Source organism: Anguilla rostrata, chromosome 2 (genome assembly GCF_018555375.3).
Source record: "Anguilla rostrata isolate EN2019 chromosome 2, ASM1855537v3, whole genome shotgun sequence".
Lineage (NCBI taxonomy): Eukaryota > Metazoa > Chordata > Actinopteri > Anguilliformes > Anguillidae > Anguilla > Anguilla rostrata.
In genome coordinates, this window is record NC_057934.1 from 38,635,943 (window position 1) to 38,656,614 (window position 20,672).

General features: G+C 42.6%; 1 protein-coding gene across 1 annotated transcript in view; it reads right to left on the minus strand.

Annotated features, from left to right (window-relative positions):
* Positions 1 to 20,672, minus strand: part of erbb2 (erb-b2 receptor tyrosine kinase 2) — a 29,119-nt gene extending 8,447 nt beyond the window's left edge. Inside the window, exons 1-19 of the mRNA XM_064322018.1 lie at positions 20,349 to 20,672; positions 8,072 to 8,223; positions 7,760 to 7,928; positions 7,437 to 7,574; positions 7,246 to 7,314; positions 6,636 to 6,748; positions 6,227 to 6,368; positions 4,724 to 4,852; positions 4,485 to 4,611; positions 3,839 to 3,912; positions 2,971 to 3,061; positions 2,625 to 2,827; positions 2,220 to 2,352; positions 1,584 to 1,674; positions 1,338 to 1,492; positions 930 to 977; positions 648 to 786; positions 254 to 376; positions 49 to 147 (exon numbers count right to left, since the gene is read on the minus strand). Coding sequence (XP_064178088.1) covers positions 49 to 147; positions 254 to 376; positions 648 to 786; positions 930 to 977; positions 1,338 to 1,492; positions 1,584 to 1,674; positions 2,220 to 2,352; positions 2,625 to 2,827; positions 2,971 to 3,061; positions 3,839 to 3,912; positions 4,485 to 4,611; positions 4,724 to 4,852; positions 6,227 to 6,368; positions 6,636 to 6,748; positions 7,246 to 7,314; positions 7,437 to 7,574; positions 7,760 to 7,928; positions 8,072 to 8,223; positions 20,349 to 20,421 — 2,268 coding nt within the window. The 5' untranslated portion in view covers positions 20,422 to 20,672. The remainder of the gene's footprint in view (positions 1 to 48; positions 148 to 253; positions 377 to 647; positions 787 to 929; positions 978 to 1,337; positions 1,493 to 1,583; positions 1,675 to 2,219; positions 2,353 to 2,624; positions 2,828 to 2,970; positions 3,062 to 3,838; positions 3,913 to 4,484; positions 4,612 to 4,723; positions 4,853 to 6,226; positions 6,369 to 6,635; positions 6,749 to 7,245; positions 7,315 to 7,436; positions 7,575 to 7,759; positions 7,929 to 8,071; positions 8,224 to 20,348) is intronic.

Below are 20,672 nucleotides of genomic sequence, written 5' to 3' on the forward strand. Positions count from 1 at the left end.
TGTCGCATATGGGCGGAGGTTTTTCAGGATGAAGGGCTGGAGACTTACATCCAGGATCTCCTTGTTGGCCTTGGGTGAGGTGTTCTCTCGCAACACCTTGATGGCCACCGGGATCTTCACATTCTCCCCATCAGGTGCCCACACACCCTGTAACAAGTGAGAGAGAGGACATAATTAGGCCGTGTGCTGCTTTGCGAACGACACACTATGTACAGGTGTGTGTCAATTTTCAGGGACACCTCTCAGTACTGACCTTGTACACGGTTCCGAAGGCCCCGGAGCCAAGCACCCGCAGCTTCTTCAGCTCGGTCTCCTTCAGGATGCGCATTTGGGCCTGGTTGGGCATGGCACCGCTGGGCGTAAGCGGCTCCACCAGCTGAGCACGGGCAGGAGGGTTGGGTTACTCTTTCTACAGAATGCTTCATGCTAACATTCTAACACACATGATTCAAGAGCATCTCCTCTGTAGCTTCTACGTCAATGCTCAAGTGACCGAAATGCTTTGGTTGGCCTAAAAGAAAAAGGATTACTCCAAGCCGAGAATAACAACTTCCTGCCCTCCTCATCTCCACCCTCCCTCCAAACCCCTGTCCTCCTCTGCCCTTCTGCTGCCACCCTCTCTTTTCCACTTCTCCCTCTTTCTGCACCTCGTGCTCCTGCAGGATCCTCCTCATAGTCTCCTTCCTCCTCAGGTGTCTCTGTCTGCGCAGGTAGAACACCAGCAGTGCCACCAGAATGAGGAAGAGCATGACTCCGCCCACCGCCGCTGCAATAGAGGTCGCCGGCCTATCACGGGCAGAGAGAAAGCAATGCTATCACATCAGTGGCTGAATAGTTCACTGGAATTTAACAGACCAGATAGAGTAATAAGCTCAGTATAACTGCACATTTCTACTTCTAAAGGTGGTCACTGTGGAGAATGCCCTTACCCTGTCTTCTGGTCAAGAGGACAGCCCTTCTCATCCATCAGAGTGCACCTAAAATCAAACCACATGAGTGTCATTGAGCTTAGCTTGGATTAGCCTGAACACAAGTAATGGTGGGAATGCATCAATCGTCTGTCTGTTCCCTGAATAGGTTTCATAGATCTATGACAGCATTAAAATAATTCTCTCCAGTGTGCAAATACACAAACGCAGGAGATAAGAGATAAGAATAATGAAGATACCTAATAAGCATGGATGCGTGAAAACCTCCGGCCGCCTCATAATTTAACAGTGTGTTCTGCTGTCCAGAAGGTGTAGTCATGCTGAGGCGAAAGTATTTAAGCACCTGGGTGTGACTACCCGCTATTCACTGTGTGCCTGAGTGGGGACAGGAGGAGGCTCTGTACTCACGAGTGTGTACAGTTGATGCCACAGAGCTGGCAGTGCCCTGTGGCGTTGGCATATTTCCAGATGGTGTGGTGCTCCTCCTTCACGCCGCTGGGGCAGCGTGGGACACACACCTCTCCGTCCTGGAAATGAAGGCACTCCCTGCACTGGTGCGCCCCCTGCAGGCCAGAAACAAAACAGCAACAGGCATGACTTGCCTGGCCTTCCTCGCGTGATAACCAGCGCGGAAACACGTTCTCGATTTCTCACCGGGCCGTCGCAGGATGCTGAGCCATTCATTGGGCGGCACTCAGGGTGGCAGGAGACGCAGCGAGATCCATCGATGTACTCCCGCTCAGACCTGCGCAGTGCAAAGAATGTTCCGCTCCATTACCGCACTCAGCTCTACGGCTGCAGCACACACTGCATTCGCCACAACCCGTGATATGACCAACCGAGTCCTTTTTTTTAGTGGTTATATCACTTAAACTGTCAAAACAGTGGTAGTGGGGTATCGTGACAAAATCTGACAGGAGCAGACATACTGCTGACCGGTTGAAGATGAACGAACACAGATAAATGCCCTTATTTGTTATTAGTGGAGCATGAAGCACGTACAGCCTCCCTTTCTGTGGGCATGGTGCCGTCTTTTACGTCATTTATACTCGGTTGGCTTCACATTCGATATCTTTGGAGGAAATTCCATGGGTAGCGGTTACCATCTTGATTTTCTGCTGTGATGCAATCAGTGCTTGCACTGGCTGGATGTGCATGGCCCAGTGTGAGGGTGAAGGAGACAGACTGCAGTGAGCGTCTGTATACACCTGTGTCTGTTCCCCTCCCCCTGGCCATTTTCTCTACCTCTCCTCCATTCTCTCCCACTGTCCCCCTCTCCTTCTCTCTCACCCCTGCATAACGTTGCACTCCTCCACACATTCTGTCCCTCGCTGGTACTTCACACAGGACACGCACTGGCTCTGGCCAGGTCCCCAGCAGCTCTCATTCGCACACTGGGCGTGACAGACACGCCCCTCTGCATCTGTGAGAGATGGCAGGGGGGTCACAAAGGATGGAAAAATAAATAAATAAATGATGCCGTGACCCACATAGAGTGTAGCAAGAAGTCACACACAGACCCAGAAAAAATGACAGTCACAAAGACAGAACTTCTAATCAACAACTATGCCCAACTCCAATTATATTCATATTGATATAAAGCTCACACGCGCACACTCACGCACACTATTGCACAGTCACGCGCACTCATGCGCGCACACACACACACACACACACACAGAGCTGGTGCCGTACCACACTCCTGCGGGCTGCGGTTATCGGTGCCAATGAAGTGTAGGTCCTGGGCAGGGTACAGGAGCGTGCTCCAGGGCAGCGATTTGATGTAGCAGAGGCGGGGGTTGCCGTGCACAAGCACCAGGCCCCCGCTCACGCTGCGCAAGGAGCGCAGGCCCAGGGACTCGATCTCCAGCGACTGCAGGCCCAGAGAGAACACACCCCTGCGCACAGGTGAGATGGGGGTTTGGGGAGGAGGAACAGTTTGGTGGGGTAAGGAATGGCAAAGAAGAGAGTAACAATGAAGATTATCATTAACTTTTACAGCCCCTATTAAACGAGGCCTCAGTGACCCAGACAGTCTCACCTGTACAGCATTCTTCCCCTGATCACCTCCAGGTTCTCAAACACGCTCAGGTCAGTCCAGTTACTTGGCCAAGCCTCTATGTACACATACCCTGACACAGCCAGACAGAACACAGGCACAGTTACACAAATACTGGCATAAATGCACTGGTACAGTGTTTCCCATACAATTAATATATTTGGGACGCCCAACTAGACTTCCCCCTGCCCAAAAATACTTTTTGGTATTTAGTTGCTTATTTCTCGAAGCAACACACTATACTTTTGTATTCGTTATTTTTTCTTTCAAATGCCAAAGTGACATACAGTCGACTCCCCCCTCCCTCTCATAGTCTGCATATGTAGAGCAGGGCAGGGTGGACAATGCCTGAACGCTAACATAATTAGAAGGACCGTATCTGTGCTAGGTAGCAAAATATTTGAAGTTTTTCCAAATTTGTAAAATTTAGCCGTTGTTAGCCATCGTTTCTTCAAAAGAATGTGTCCTCTGCCCCAACCAAGACTGCAAAGTTATCAACATTATTTGGATTAATGTTAGCTAGGATTTAGCAATGTTTGTGATTATATTATCATCCAAATAATTCTGTTCATTCTCTCTGTCGCCAGTACAACTTGACGTGAAAAGTGCCATACAGATTTTATTTTCATCTGGAGACACAACTAAAATAAAAATAAATAAATAAAACTGCCCTAACACAAAATATAAATAAATAATGTGCCCAAACACAAAATGTGAACTCTTATCAAAATGTAATACTTAATAGTTACAATACAATTTAATAACCAGTACAGACAATCCACCCCCCCCCACCCCGAATAAACTGCCACAAATATTTGATAGTGTAGAACAAAGTATCTTAGAAAGGTACCGGTTATTTCACGCAGGCTTTTAAACACATCGAGCTTGCTGGGATCCAGCGCTGAGGTGTTGGTGGCTGGATCTCTGTAACAAAGACCAATCACAAAAGAAAAATAATGTTTAGTATGCTGTAAATACAGGATTTAGGGAAGTTCACTTCAAGGAGAAAGTGATTGAAATCACTGTAACGGATCCTTTTAAGGTCTTCTAAACTTGACTGAAAGCAATTCACATGAACGCATTCCACATTGACCGTTTAAATCTAGTATCTTCCTAGCATCGTTAGCTACATTTCCAGTGGAATATCACATCAGATTTAAGTGAGCTGTCTATGTTTTACAGGCAGTGACCATTTAATTAAACCTTTTGCATTTTTAAGACATTTTTGTCTGCAACTGTCACTGTTTCCATTTTCCTTACATTTAGGGGGGTAATCTTGCCACTTTCTACTTTGTGATTTAAATAATGCCAGCTTTCATGTTTATTCCAAGTCACGCAAAATTGCGATTCAACAAAAATATTTCATAAATATTTCAACTGCTCTAAGTTCTAACATCTACACTGCACTAATTATTAGTGGGAGAGAATTCATGGGTAGGGAGAGGTGGAGATGGAGGTGTATGTTGGGGTACGAGTGCTTGGTTGCAGGCCCTCACCCCACGAAGGTCTCAGGGAGGAACGCCAGGCTTCCAAAGATCTTCTTGCAGCCAGAGAAGAGGTCGATATTTGAGGAGTTGACTGCAAGAACACCTTGCAGATTACCCATCCCTAAACCATAACACACTGATACCAGAAAAAGGGAGAAAGAAGGGGGGTCAGAGTCAGTTCACATGGACATAGGGAGCTGAATTAATGTTCAAGAAACACGTGCGCACACATGCACACACACACACACCTTTGGGACAATCTCCATCACACTTCTCACACTTCTGGGTCTCCTGGCCATTAGGCTGGATGACGATGACCTCTTGGTTGGCTTTGGGGCACACCATGGTGCAGGCCACCTCCATGGCCAGGTAGTTATCTAATATTCATTAAAAATGGTTAAAGGAGAAAAGTCAGAGGGAGAACAAAAGACATGTATTCTCTCATTGGGGAAAAGGAGAAAAAAGACGTTAAATTCTGAGCATCTGTTTGGAGTAGTGAGGAAGCTATTCTACAGTATTGTTTAAAAAATTGTCTGTAGAGGCAGATTAGCATTCTTTCAAAACACTGCACTACAAACCATATTTATACTCAACATAATAAAAATCTACAACAAAAAAGGAAAACATCATACAAAATTAATGAATATTTAAAAAAAATATGGCATGTAGTCTGTGAAACACTGTAGATTGCGCAGATTAAATAGAAAAAAATGAAAGATTTCTTCACACAATGGTGTGCAGTGAGGACAGGCCACAGCCCAACATTGTTCAATATCTGCATCAATCGGTTTTGGTGGTGTTACAAGATCTTCAGCTCCTAGCAACACTCTAAATGTTTAGTTACATATTAATAATATGACTCACTGACAATCATAACTTTAGCCTGACTATTAATTCATTAAAGGAAAAGGCTGCAGAACTTTCTAGGAAATCAAAAGATTACATTTAAAATTCACATTATAATTTGGACAAAATATTTTGATAGCATTAGCCAGGCTATTGCACTACACAGAAGTGTACTATAGTGCCCACTCTTGGGTTAACAAATTCTACAGAATTCTGTGAAAACACCCTGAAAATACATAGAAGTACTACTAACAGCTCAAGGAGGGCTAGGTTAGGCAAATACATTGCTCTTGTTCAAATCCACAATAGGGAATTTAATTTTAAAGAGCATGGCCTAAAAATAAGTCCAACAGCCTTTTTATAGAACAAAACTTTCAAAAAGCCAGGAGCTTGACTCACAAATGCGTCGAGCTGACCACAGTGAAAAATGTTAATGCTGACGAACATCTAAACAAATATTCTGACAAAGTACAGACTCAGCGAGCACAGCCTGGCCACAGAGACTAGCCAAAACATGCAGACCTGGCTGTACAGAGGCCCGGCTGTGCTTACAGCATCAACATGATGCAGAGGCAGAGCTCCACTTCCTTCCAAATGATGGAAAATAGACATAACTAGAAAATAGGCATTAACAGTTTTTCCAGTTAAAACAGTTTTACCCCAATTACAAACTCTTCAAGAAAAAAATGAGTAGCAAAATACAACCTTCTGCTTCTTTGGTGTACCTTCTCTTTTTCGCGAACATTTTATGGACCAAAAATATTTATGTAAAGTTTGATTGTTTACTACCTTACATAATGTTGATGTTTTATAAAACTTTGTAAATGTATAGATATACGTCATGCCAACAAAGGATTTTTGAACGTAACTGAGAAATAGAGAGAGAAAGGTAGAGAAAAACTCACGTGGGCATTCCTTCACACAGGTGGCACCGAAGCTAAACTTTTTGTCCTTGTTCGGTCTGGACTGGTAGGTTGCAGAGTTATAGATGTTAGGCAGTGGGCAGTTGTCCTTGCATTGTCCACTGTCATTGAAGTGACGACAGGCCTAGATCAAAGGGGAAGAGATCGGATTTTGTTTGTGTTTCTCCACAGAAAGAGAAATATAACATTATATTACTGTCCACCCTGGAACATCAAGATCAGACTGGGGCAGAGTTTTCATCCATGCACAGGTGTGTGTGTGTGTGTGTGTGCGTGTGTGTATGTGAGTGTGGGTGAAGGTGTGTTTGTGTGTGTATCTCTCTATGTATCACATAAGTCCACCAGTCTGTCTGAATGTGCGCAAACTCAGTATCTGCGATGGCGTCCTCACCAGACAGTCGGTGTCCTTGGGCCCAGTGCAGCCAGCTGCACACTGCTTGTGGCAGCAGTCATTGGGCAGCGGGCCCTTACAGCGCAGGCACCCAGAGGCGCAGTTATGGGTCACTGCAGGGAGAGAAGTGCTGCAGTCACAGATCTGCTAACAAGGCCAGACCGTGTGCCGCAGTCTGGAGGGCAACTCACGCTCAGCCAATATACCAATCCCCCATGCAAACAGGGATTCAAATCCCTGACAAGGCACTTCCTGTACTGTGATCCCATTTCTATCGGTAACATTATCTGTTCCCCCTGTCTGAATAAAGCGAAAAAAATACTGTCTGCTCTCCTTTAAAAAAGAAATCTGGTAACAACAGTGATTCTTTACCATATAAAGACAGAGGACATATATATGTATATACACCAGTGGTGCATTTGTCCTGTGTTACAGTGAAATCTGAAACACATGGACAAAAACACAATCAGGAAAAAATGGCCAGCCAGACAGACAGACAGCCAGGTAAGGGTGAAGACAGGTAGACGCATATGCAGGTTAACAGACAGAAAGATACACAGGCAGAGAAACCTGTATGTCGTATGACAGCCGTATGGCCCATGAGACTCACAGGTCTGACAGTCCTCATTGGTCGGACCCCAGCAGCCTCGGGACCCACATTCAGAGGAGCAGGCTTTGCCTGAGAAACAGAGAGAGAATCAGACCAGATGCTGGCCGACTGCACGCTGACACTGCTACAGAGAGCGAATGCGCATCATCACCACATCGCTCCACAGCTCTACACCGCAGATCTACACTCACAGCTTGGCGCTCTCTTCTGCAGGAGCAGGTGTCTCTGGGTGTTCTGTTCATCCAGGGTATCGTTCCACAGGATCTTCTCAGGGTCTGGGAAGCACAGGTGGGGGTTCTCCGAAATGTACACCCCGCCCAGCAGGATCTCTGTAGGCCAACCAGAGACGCGGCGATCACTGACAGCACATCATTAAATCCAAAATTGTCCTCTGCCCACAATTCACTGGGTGCGACGCTCACCACCTTGCACCCACTCCTCGTCCTGTCCCCATGGCCACCCGGCCTCTCCTCCCTCCTCCCTCGTCCCTCCACCCTCCCCGTGGCTCCCTCACCGGTCAGGCTCCTCATGCGCAGCTGGCTCAGTCCGGTGTTGCCCACCACGGCCAGGGCGTAACTGGAGTTGTACAGCTGACTGCCCCTGATGATGCGCAGGCTGTCCAGGGGCACTGCGGTCAAGGACACGTGGGCAATGAGGACATAGCCCTGCACCTCCACAATCCCCTGCACAGACAGAAGCAGGACTCCATCAGAGAAGCCACAAGGAGAAAGCAGATGAAGTGGGTGATGGGTAGAGAGCAGAAGGGTATGGCCAAGGGCCTAAACGAAACACCAGAGCAAACAGACAGGCCCGGTGGCGCACTTGCCTGGAGGAAGCTAAGGTCTGGTGCCCCCCGTAGGTGTGTAATTTCCAGATTGCCATGCACCACCTGGCATCCGCTGTAGAGCAGCCGGAGCATCTCATAGTGGTTTTCCAGGCTGGACGGTAGTGCCAGCTTCATGTCCGTGCCTAGGCACACTGCGAGAGCGAGACAGAGAGCAAACGATGGCTTTAAAGAGGTTACCCTCAAAACTCGACCTCCGCTAGGCAGTCAAAAAACATCCCCCCAATTACAGGAATGCTATTTATACACTTTATCCTGCCATGAAACAATGCTATGAACAGAGAAAAACAGAACCTTGGTGAAATGTACAAATTAGAGAAGAGTAAGAGGAAAAACTGAAATGTCTGGCAGTACCCTCTCATCACTGCTTCTGGAGAGCAGAGTGGCCAGGGACCACACAGACACACATTCTCACCTAGTGACCAAACATGGGTTATAATTACTTCCTCACTCGTTTCCTGTTGGCTTCCGGTAATTCCCTCAGCTGGCATGCTCCAAATATACACTTCTGCCCTCTCTTCTTCCTGTGCTATCACTTTCTCTCCTTCTTTGGAGAGGTGCTCAGAGATGCATATAAAAAGGTAAGGAATATATTCCTCTGGACATTCCCATTCTGGTTTTCTTACAATGAACATGACCAATATAATATAATGCTAAATGATTCAGTTAATGTAAAAATGTAGCTTATACTGTACCGATACCAATATATTGCAATTACTGCAGAGTGAATTATTTGAGTATTTATAATTAAATATCTAAAAAATGACAGCACTTACATACATAGCCCCCCCCGCCCCATTTCAGGGCAACATAATGTTTGGGACATATGAATGATAAGAAAATTAAAGCTGTCATCTTTATTACTTTGTTGCATATCCTTTGCATGCCTTGACTGCTTGAAGTTGTCCAGTGACCATGCTATGCTCTTTTGTACATCGCTTTGCATAAAAGCATCTGCTAAATAAATGCAATGTAAGTCTGTGACCCATAGACCTCACCAGGTGCTGCGTATTTTCTCTGATGATGTTTTAACAGGCCTGAACTGTAGTCATCTTCAGCCCCTGTTTGTTTTGGGGGCTAGTTGCTTTAGGTTTTCTCTTCAGCATATGGAGTGTAGTTCAATTAGATTCATATCAGGCGAATGACTCGGCCAGTCAAGAATTTTCCAGTTTTTTGCTTCAGGAGTATGTTTTGGATCATCCTCTTGCTGTAGGATGAAGTGCCATCCAATGAGTTTGGAGGCATTTGCTTAAACTTGAGCAGATAAGGTGCTTCTGTACACTTCAAAATTCATTCTGATGCTGCTGCCAGCAATTACATCATCACTGACAACACGTGAGCTACTATCTGTGGCAGCCGTACGTGCCCAAACCATAACACCCCCACCACAGATGAGGGAGGTGCTTTGGATCATGCGTAGCTCCTTTTGGTCTCCACACTTTGCTCTGGTCATCACTCTGACACAAGTGGATCTTGATCTCATCTGTCCACAGGACCTTTTTCCAGAACTCTACAGGCTCTTTTAGGTATTTCTTAGCAAACTGTAACCTGGCTATCCTGTTTTTGCAACTAGCAAGAGGATTGTAGCCTCTGTAATCCAGTGCGTGAAGTATTCTGCAGACAGTAGTTACTGACACATCCATGCCGGTCTCCTGAAGAGTGACGTGTCAGATACGTGTTTGGCCTCAGCCTCATAATGGCTTTCTTGACTTTCATTGGCACAACTCTGGTTCTCATATTGACAAACACCAAAAACAGATTCCAAAGGCAATAAAAAGCTGAGAATCAAGACTAGATACTGAAAGCTCTCTTACACCTGCACTAAGGAAACAAATGAACACACCTGACTAATCAGAAACACCTGTGAAGCATTTGTCTCAAACATTATGGTGCCCTGAAATGAGAGAGCTATGTATAAAAACTGCTGTAATTTCTACATGGTAAAACCAAATTGAATTGTATGTATTAAAATCCCCTAAAATAAAAGCTGAGAATGTGCATTTTAACCACCTAAGAACTGTTTGATTACAAATCCAAGAATGTGGAGTACAGAGCCAAATCAAGAAAAAATATGTCCCAAACATTATAGAGCTCACACTATATACACATCAAAAGCCAAATTACTCACATGAGCATATAATCTATACTTCTCCCTCAACACACTCCCAAAATGTGCATAGAAAATTGCATACAAAACAGTTTCCTGCATACATAATTATGTATATGGAAATGCAGCCAAGCTATAACGAACCATTCAACAAAATCTCCACAGAACAAGTAAATCCTTTCAATATTGTTGACTGACACTTACCAACAATACATAAAATACTCACATCTAAAGTATATTGTTTTGTATTTTTCCTGATAGCATTACATTTATTGACACTAATAATTTCAATACGTATGAGGGTAAATTACTTTATGTGCTATAATTTTTTCTAATAGCCTTACTAGCACAAGCATAGCACTGATCCAACATGAGTATCCAGTATGTTGGTGTCATTTGATTTCTCTTGTCATATAGCATACAAATATACTGTATATGCTTTGTGAGGAGAAATGCATGCAATAGTTTTTGCTGATCCCAGCCAAGACTGTACACACTGATCACACACAGACACTCGCACAGTCAGGGTACCATGCTTCTCCAAAGTACCCTACAGTCTTGCGACTATTTACATGCTAAAGGCCAAGCAGCACCACAGGATACAAGTAGCACGAATCAGAGCAAAGGCATATCTCTCAATGGTAATACATTATAGCAGTGGGGTATAATTTTAATAACATAATGAAGGAAATTATATCTTCATTATATATTAACGAAAGAAATGATATCTTATTTAAATACATGATATTCTTTAGTTATGCCATTTCTTTATAATTCTTTTCAATCAACATCCACATTTTTTCAACTCTGGGTAGGGGATTTAACCCCTTCATTCTATTTGTATCCATTCCATTTTTTAGTGAATTTTTCAGTGTATCTGGTCACACAACATACTATTTGAAAGTGGTTCTATCGCTATAAACTACTTTACAATTTTCTTGCCACAACAGTTCCTTATTTTGTAACATGGGGAGGCAAAACAGGATTGGGGGGGCCTCACCTTCTATGCATTTAGGAAATCCACAGACAACATGAATCACTGTAAAGTCAATATCCCTATCAGCTAATGGCAAGCAATTACAATGATGACTGAGAAGCATTTTTGCCAATGAAATTACGTTTCTAACAGTGTATAGGCTTGCGTAAAACGACATACATTGTTTCTCCTGTGTAAACAAACCATAACTTTTTCAATACACATGTTGAGAACCTCACGCCCCAGCAAAAAAGCTCTTGAAACTTTATACCTAATAAGGCAATAATACAATGCCTAAGGCTATACAGAAGACTTGGTATTTGGAGGCCTTGGAAGAAGTCATTTGTCTAAGTGAATATTTCTTAAAACAGTAAAAACAGCTTTGACTCCACAGCAGAGGGCATGTTCAGTTAAGAACTTGATCCCATTGTATATCAGTGAGCATGTAAATACATTCTCAAAATATTTTTTATTATCATGCAACACACTTATGGATAATGAGTAGGCCTGTTGGTTATTTCACTAAATGCAATAAATGTACCTCAATCAGTGGATTAGTAAACTAGATAGATAATAGTTTTTTTCTGCAATCTTCCAGACCTTGCAGCAAGAGATGGCAAGGGGAGAGTAAGGATGGGGGGGTGCGGGTGGGGAGGGGATGACAGACATGTGAAAAGGGAGCTAATTTTAGGACACTTCTTCCAGAAGCATATAGTATGCAATATATATACACTTTTAAAGAGCCATGGTATCATTTGGTAACCAAGTGCCCTTTTTGAAAACCTACCAAGACATAGCTCTGAAAAAACAATGCAGAATATTAATTTTTGGTGGTATTGTCATCATATTTATACTTGGATTTGTCCAGTGTTGTGGCTGTGGCTCCATTGTGTTTCTAAGCTGACCAGGTACAACCACAAACAAGTGTATTCACTCAAAAACATATTTTAGGTGAAATAACTGCCACTTCAACTGTGTTTGAGCTTTTGTTACTTTGTTTCAGTAATATTTATAGTAATTCTGACTCCTGGAAAACTCCCAAGGGTTACCTTTCAGACAACACTGACATTATACCTGCAGTCAAAGGGGTTCAATAACAGTAACCATTTTATTTTGGGCATGTCATTTGTAGTCTTCTATTTAAAAAGGGGGCACTAAAAAGGGGGATACGGCAAAACTAAAAACAAAAAAAAAAACTTCTTCATGGATCTGTAAGAACTGAAAAAAACAGGATGAAGCGAACCTCACTACAACTGCATGGAGTAGCTAAGTGAAAAGCTGAAACAGTCTCTCTTTTACCTCCCCTCTTTCACTTCCTCTCTAAACCCCTCCCAGTCTTCCTTTTCCCTCCGAAGTTCTCAGAGGGAAGTCTGTGTGCGTGTGTTGTGTCCATTGTGCCCCAGAGGCCTTGCCTCTCATAGACGGGCCCCCCTTCCCCTCCTTCTTTCCCTCTAAGATGTGCACAAGTGCTGGCCTTATGCATGTCACTGTGTCACAAAGGGACCGCGCTGACACTCATGCACACACAGACAGGCACGCTAATGCGCTGTGGACACCATTGCTGCCCACTGTATCCTAGCAACTTGGATCTCTATGCCAAGCCGTTTCTGTAGCAACCAATCAGTGGAAAAAAGAAAATGTCACACTGGCCAGTTAACATTAAAATTAACTCAGGACTATCTTCACCTGGCATCTTGCACTCCTCTTATCACAAACTCCTCTCAGCACAGTTTTCAGCCCATTAAGGCCTCCATTCCTTCACTCTGCAAAATGAATGCCCCTGGTTAGCTTAGTTTTTAACATATTAGTTTACATGACAGGGTCAATTCACATAACATTTCTGTAAATGTACCTCGGTTAGCCAGGAAGTCTAACTTTAATCTGTAGAACCGGGGAGAACACGCAAACCCCATGCAGAGAGGATCTGGACGGGCTCTAACCCAGAGCTTCCTTCTTGCAACGCAACAGTGTTAACCACCATGCCACCTGTTGTTCAATAATAAATGGTGCTATAACAGCCATTTCAAATATGACAACCCCACTCATTCTCGTATCTTCTGGGTGAAGCAGCAGGCTATAGACCCTTCCTGAGGAACAGAAGTCAAGGTGATTAATACTTTATTATCCCATGAAAGAAAATTCACTTTTTTGCCATTTCCATGCCTTATATATAATCAAAATATGAAAGCAGGAAACACACATCAAAACGGCATTAAGTTAATGCTCTACTTCCACTGCAGGGTTGAATACTGATTTACTCTGGGTGGCTCCTTCATTCTGTATCCTGAACTGTGCTGTTCCCACTCTCCAGCCAAATTTAAATTCCAGAACAGGACAACATCAGTTCCTCCGGGTCCTGTTATGAACATACGCATCCACAGGCTAATCTCTGATGACCTTATATATATATATATATATATATATATATAACGAATGCAGCTGCTTCCATACAGGTGTACTGCACGATACAATTAAGCCTATCATCCTATCATACTCTGTGGCGTGTATAAAAATTCTGAGCAGGCCCAGTTGACCTCGATATGGCAAGAGGAGAAGATGTAAGGGACTTTGAAAAAGGGTTCATTATTGGAGCACAGACAGCAAGATCTTCAGTCACAAAGACCGCTCAACTGGCTAGTGTTTCAATAGGAACAGTGACTAAAGTGACATCTGCATTTAGATCTATGGGAAAGACATCAGGAAATAGGGTCGGAAATTGTGGTCAAAAGCAGACATTCAATAACCGTGATACTCGTGCATTAGTGTGATATGTAAGGAAAAACAGAAGACCAAAACAACGCAGGATGTGATCAGACTGTCAGCAAGAACAGTCAGTCGACAACTACATAGAGAGGTATATTATAGTAGGGTTGCAGTGCATAAACCCCTCATTGCAAAGACAAATGCACATTTGAGAGTTCAGTGATGCAAAAACCATAGGCATTGGTCCACAGAGATGTGGAAAAAAGTGATATACTCTTCACTATTCTTGACAAGTGGGCAAGTGCATACATCAAGAGAAAGGTACAGGCCTGAATGCTTGACCCTACAGTGAAGGGTCTGTGTGTGATTACCTTTATTCTATGATGAAACATTTCTATCCTGATGGCAGTGGTCTCCTCCAGGATGACAAAGTGACCCCTTGTGCCCTATCTACAGGGCACAAGGGGTCACTGAATGGTTTGATGAGTATGAAAATGATGTGAATCATATGCTATGGCCTTCGCATTCACCAGATCTCAACCCACATGAACACGTATGCAAGATTTTGTACAGAAGTATTAGACAGCGCTCTCCACCACCATCATCAAAACAACGAACGAGAGAATATCGTTTGGAAGAATGTTGTTACATCTTAGCTTACTTAACTGTAACCGGGCTATCCTGTTTTTGCATCTTACAAGTGGTTTGCTTCTTGCAGTGTAGCCTCTGTATTTCTGTTTGTGAGGTGTTCCGTGGATAGTAGTTACTGCACATCCACACCTGCCTCCTGAAGTGTATCTCTGAACTGTTGGACAGCTGTTTCTGGATTTTTCTTCGTTATGGTGAGAATTCTTTGGTTATCAACATGACATGACTTTGATTTCACTAACTAGTCATTTCATTTACTACACATTATTGAAAAGTAATCGCTATATTCTGTAGTTGCCCCCACCGAGGCAGCGCACAGCAGGCAGCGGGCTGAGAGCTGACCGTTCCCGTCTATCACTCAGGGAAACTCTCGCATCGAGGAGGAGGTGCGAGAGCTAGCGAGACACAAGCCTTGTGTGACAGCTGGATTTCTTTCAAACCCCCGCAACTTATACATCAAAATCAAGCTTAGAATCTGCAGTTTTTAGCTGTATGTGTTAATTTCCTCCATTAAAAATAATGAAAAAATATTGAAAAAACCGACGTTTTACCTTGTATTTCAGTCAATATTAATCAATTTAAGATGTAACATGCTGTATGTAGTCAGTCATAGGTCTTGGCTATAATGAACACGAAATCAATTCATGGTAACAGTTGTCACCAAGGGAAAATATGAGCACATCAGATGGTTTGCAGTCTATCCAAACTTAGTCCAGTAGGGGAGAATAAATAAAAATAAAACAGGCAAAAAAAAGTTAATGTAGGCTATTACTGTTATGTAATTAGTGTTGTAAAGTAGTAATTCACGTTTCCCTAGCGAACTGCAGTAACGTTAACACATCAAGAAATGCGAACGCAGCATCATTGAAATTTAAGATTATTCCCTGTTTCCATATATCTTTACTGTAAATTGTTTCTATTTACAATGCAAAACAGAATCTTTCGATTTACAAAACATTTTTTTTTGTTACTGATTGTTCAATGTACCCCAGGTAAAGGGGGGGGGGGGGGGTGCTGGGGTTCAGACAGTTCATAAAACTTAGTTTAGTTAAAAATAAAAAGAGAGAGAGAGAGATAAAAAGTACAGTATGAGGATTTGGATATGTCATAATTAATTATATGCCATTGCATTGCCAATGAATATTAGCTTACAAAATACAACATTTGCCTGATTTAACGTGACTTTCGGTATAAACCATGCCCACTTTCGGTCTTCTATCTGAATATAGATACAGATACAGATCATTTTGTTGGTTGAACAGATACAGATACAGATAATGACGTCTCTGCACACCCCTAATATATGTGTATATATATATATATATATATATATATGTGCTTCTTAGCAGATACATTAATCCAGAGTGACATGGAGTATGTAGCCCCCAGGGATCTAACCTACAGCCTTGAACAGAGGCATAGGCTGACATAGGGTTAGAAAGCATGTCATGTCTTCAGTCAGCAGGAGCTGGCTAAGGGGGTTGGGTATGGAACGTCATGTCCCTCTCTGCAGAGCACACGTTTGCAGGTTTCTCTGCCGCACCTGCCCATGGCCGGCTGCCAAGCAGGAAGCTGCTTGGGTTTTAGCTCTGACTGACACGGCTGGATTTCTTGGCTGCCGATGCTTATGCCTCTGTCGTTGTAAAACTGCGTAAGCTCTAGTACTTAGGTTACCTCAGCCCACAACACCCACACAACTCAAACAAAAACTATCCACCCTAGCCTTGAACTGAAATACCTCCTGTAACCACCCCCACAATCACACAGCTCTTCACCCCCTACCTCCAGAACAAGGCATGCACATGCACACATCCACTCAAATACATACACACAACACACTTCAAGCACACGTGCACACGCACACACACACACACACACATAGGTACACATGCACACACACACGTACACACACACACACACACGTGTGCACACCACACTCCAAACACACACATGCAGACACACACGTGTACACACACATACACACATACGTGCACACACACACATACAAAGACATGCACACGTTCACATCTACAACTAAGTTGCCCTGTCCTCCAAACAAGGTTCCTTTCCTCCTCTCACTTCAGAACAAACAAGTATTGCTCAACGGACAGGACAAACAGGATCTGCACCAGACATTCACTCACTCGTGCAGTGTTCATAGAGATATTCACCACGCATGGACAGGCAATCCATACACACAGTACTATACTCAGTGTATTGCACCCCCATTTCAACCTTCCCATCTGCCGGTAAGACTGTTCCCATGGTGTGCGCTACAAGCTGATAAGAGCCTTGGTACAGATACACATCAAACTGTTGAACTTTGGAATGTTTGCCCTGCCAATTCCTTGCAAAGTTCTGTCTTTGTGTCTGCTGGCAGAATTTGTGCGTGCAAAAGAGAGAGAGAGAAAAATAAAAAGAAAGTGAGAGAGAGAGAGACCTTTGGACTTCAGCTTATTTGACTTCAACAGTGCATTAGATAACAACTTGTTTGAGTGGTGTTAGTGCATGGGTTCTGGAATGGAAAATCAATTAAAACAATAAAAACAAATCACAAAATAAATCTTCTCCAAAGCATGCATAACCAGGATTGTGATTTCTTCCTACATCTTCTCTTACCAGTAGTGCACGCACACACACACACACACAAGCAAAAAAGCTTTTTTCTCTTGTCTATTTAATATCTATACCTAAAGAGAGGAAACACAAGCATTAAAAATAACCCTGCTCCCCCTTCATGTACCTTCATGGTGACATGAATTGCAACTGTACCTATCTCTGAATTTTTAATTGTACAAGTTAAATAAAAGGTAGGGAAATCAATGTCATGTCCGAAAAACTGCACCATGTTTTACTTTGTGAATGTGTTATTATGTCAGTTTCCGTATACAAATGCATATGGTTTGGGATTTACTGGGAGCTGGGAGTATATTTGATCAGAAGGCGAACTTGGCTGAAATCAAACCACAGCCAAACCGGACACAGTATGCAAGCATGTACTTATTTGGACTCTGAACTGTTTGTTCGGTGACCCTCCAAGCCAGTTGGAGGGGTGGCATGGGGTGCAAATTCACATTCTGCCGTTATGATAACCACAGAAACACAGAAGTGACAACGTCTGCCGCACCAAACACAGAAAACAATAATGGCGGTAGTGAAGGAAAATAAACTTCAACAGACGGACACTGACTATTTTAAAGTCGCTTTCGTTTATTTAGGGCAGCACAAAAGAAAAAAAACAAAGAGAAGATGATATGTTCTCCAATTCAGTCAGACAAGGACGCGTTACACAACCAATGCAACTCGTGATATTTTAGACCAATTGCTAGAAATCTCCGCATTTTCATCAGTGCACAATCATGACTAGTTCAGCCAGCAGGGACGCACGTACTGCAGTGGCCAAAGTAATTGCGGAGCTTTGTTTTCTCCACAAACGCGTCATTTTAGGCATCATTTAGTTCATATGAACTAGCCAAAATTTGTTAGTATACTCCCAGCTTTAAGGCATCAACTTCCCCAGTATGACTTCAGCTGTCCATCCCCATAGCAATTCAGGTTCTGCCACACATTATCCAGCTCATGGGCAGTTCCCAGACAAAGTTCACATTTGATATCATTTATAATAGATGTAATTATGAGATTGTGTCCACACGAGAATAGTACAGCTCAAGCAACTTCCGGGAGGGTGTGAGGATTAGTACATGAGCACTGAATGGATTTCTACCTTAATAGGGCCAGTGAAATTTCAATAACAGTACCAAGCTGTGGTGATTGTGTAGCACAGCAACACTGTACCATCGACTACAACATAATCTGACTACAACATAATGCTACACCTAAATAAAATGGTCCCCTGCTGAGGAAGGCATGTTACCTTGGACAATGGGCCAAATACCTTTCAGTGAGTTTTTTTTTAAAGTCACGTCCCTGTACACTTCATCAGAAAGGAAATCTGATAGACACATTTGGGGCGAAAGCAGCAGGATAAACAATTGTTTGTAAAGAGGAGTTGATTATAGGAAAATGTAAACTCATATAAGAGCTTATGAGAAGCTATGTGTTTTCAGTGTTGAATGACAAATGGTTCTGTCATATATGAATCATATATAACTAATTTGTTCAATCTTATTAAACAGCTAAGAATTCTCAATGATCATGCATTTTCAGTTTGAGGTTTTAAAAACCTTCACCTAATGACAGAAGCTTTACCCAATTTGGATAAGATATAGGGGATGCATTCACTTTATGGCTGAATTAATCTCTAGCTTGATTAAGATATTTAATGTCCATTGGATTTGGAATGCAAATATTCTGTTAACAGAGAATATGTAAACTGATCAACTGCTGACTGACGATGATTATTAAAGAAATTGGCCTAAACGAAATAAAGTATTATCAATCCCCTGTGGTTAATCTCCAAGTCCTCTGCTTTTCTCTGTCTCTTGTAATATTTTTCCAAGCCTCTGTTCTAGGCAATTATTTGGCCTACTTATCAGATAACAAATAGGCCTAAGTGATGCTATATAATTATCAGACTCCTTTGACTAAATTAAAACAGTAAACATCTCCAGGATAGAGCCTACAGATTAGTAAAATTTGAAAATGGAGTACGTAAAAATTAAACGGAAGGACAGGAAAGAGAAAATCTGGAAACACAGTCTACCCTCTACCGATTGATACAATATTTGTGCATTGGTAACTAAAATGCAAGACGCCCCCTTAAACACACAAGCAGAGTAGCTGAGGAATTGCGAAAACTGTTCACATTTCTTTTAATCGTCTACAGGTTATTTTAACTTGTACCATTAGTTACACACAGGCTATAAAATGCAACAGAAAGTTTTGGTTACGTTCCAGTTTCCAAAAACAAAAATGAAACCAAGGATTTAATATTTATTTTCGTAAATAATAAAAACAATCTTTAAGTTAATAAAGAAAACCACATTTCCAAATACTGCACTAACCAAAATATAGGCCTATAGTAGTCTTCATCTGCCAAACCAAATCTATCATAGCGACATCCGCATTGACCCACTTTAATGTAAAGGTGAAAGTAATAGCCTCCAATAACATAGCTTTAAGAAAACACACCGATATGTATCTATCATCTGTAAATGGACTGAACTTGTTAATAGATGTATGCTTTTATAACTGATTTAGCATACACGTTTTTGTGATTTCGTGCGTGCGTGCGAGTTATTTCAAACCATAGCTTTTATTTCAGGGTCATCATTAAAATGTGATTATTGACAATGTCTTCACTTATTTTCGACAAAAACCTACAGAGCACGGCAAAAGCTTGCACAGTATTTCTTCTGTTGTATATTGTTGGAATGAAGACAGCTGTTCAGCTGGATGATTTTGTTTACGGTCAGAACTAGTCTTGCAGTAGCTCCAGTTATAGCTTTCATGCTGTTGTCAATGAAAGTTGCAAATCAGGTTTTCATTTTCTTTTGGTTAGGTTGGTAAATTAGTTCAAATTCCACATTCATATCTTTCACAACTGCTGAAACATACAGGATGGCTCCAAAAAAAACCACTAGAATTTTAATAATTGTAAAAACATACGATCACTTTTTCTTTAAAAATAATTTAGTTACTAAAAAAACTTACAACCCCGAGAACAGCGCGACGGGCTGTGTAGAAGTGTAATGGAATGTAAGTTATTGTCGTAGCACTACGTAGTGCCATTGGTTAAGTCTAAACCCTACAAATCTTACGACCTGTCTGAGCTTGACTTCGTTGATTCCTGGTACAACGTCCCATTATATCAGATTCCTGGTTAGCTTTGGATAGAGGGATAGAAAAGTTTCAATGTGACCCACCTTCTCTGCCCAATACGCTCTCAACTCCAACCAGCACGGCCCCGAGAAAGAGCAAACTTCTCGCCGTCTCCATCGTTTGTGCCGCAAACCACTACTCCATAGTGACCGATGTAACTTGATTCCCAATACGAAGCGTTTTAAAACTATATTCCAGCAGTTATTCTTTACTTTTGTATACTTGTATATAAATCCGAACAACTTCCTCGCGGAGATTCACAACCTCAGCTTTGCCTGTGGTTTGGCAGTAGAGCGTAGCATAACGCAAAGCGCGCTCCCGTCACAGGCCTGGGTGGGGAGTGGCAGTTGGAGGCAGATTGACTCTCA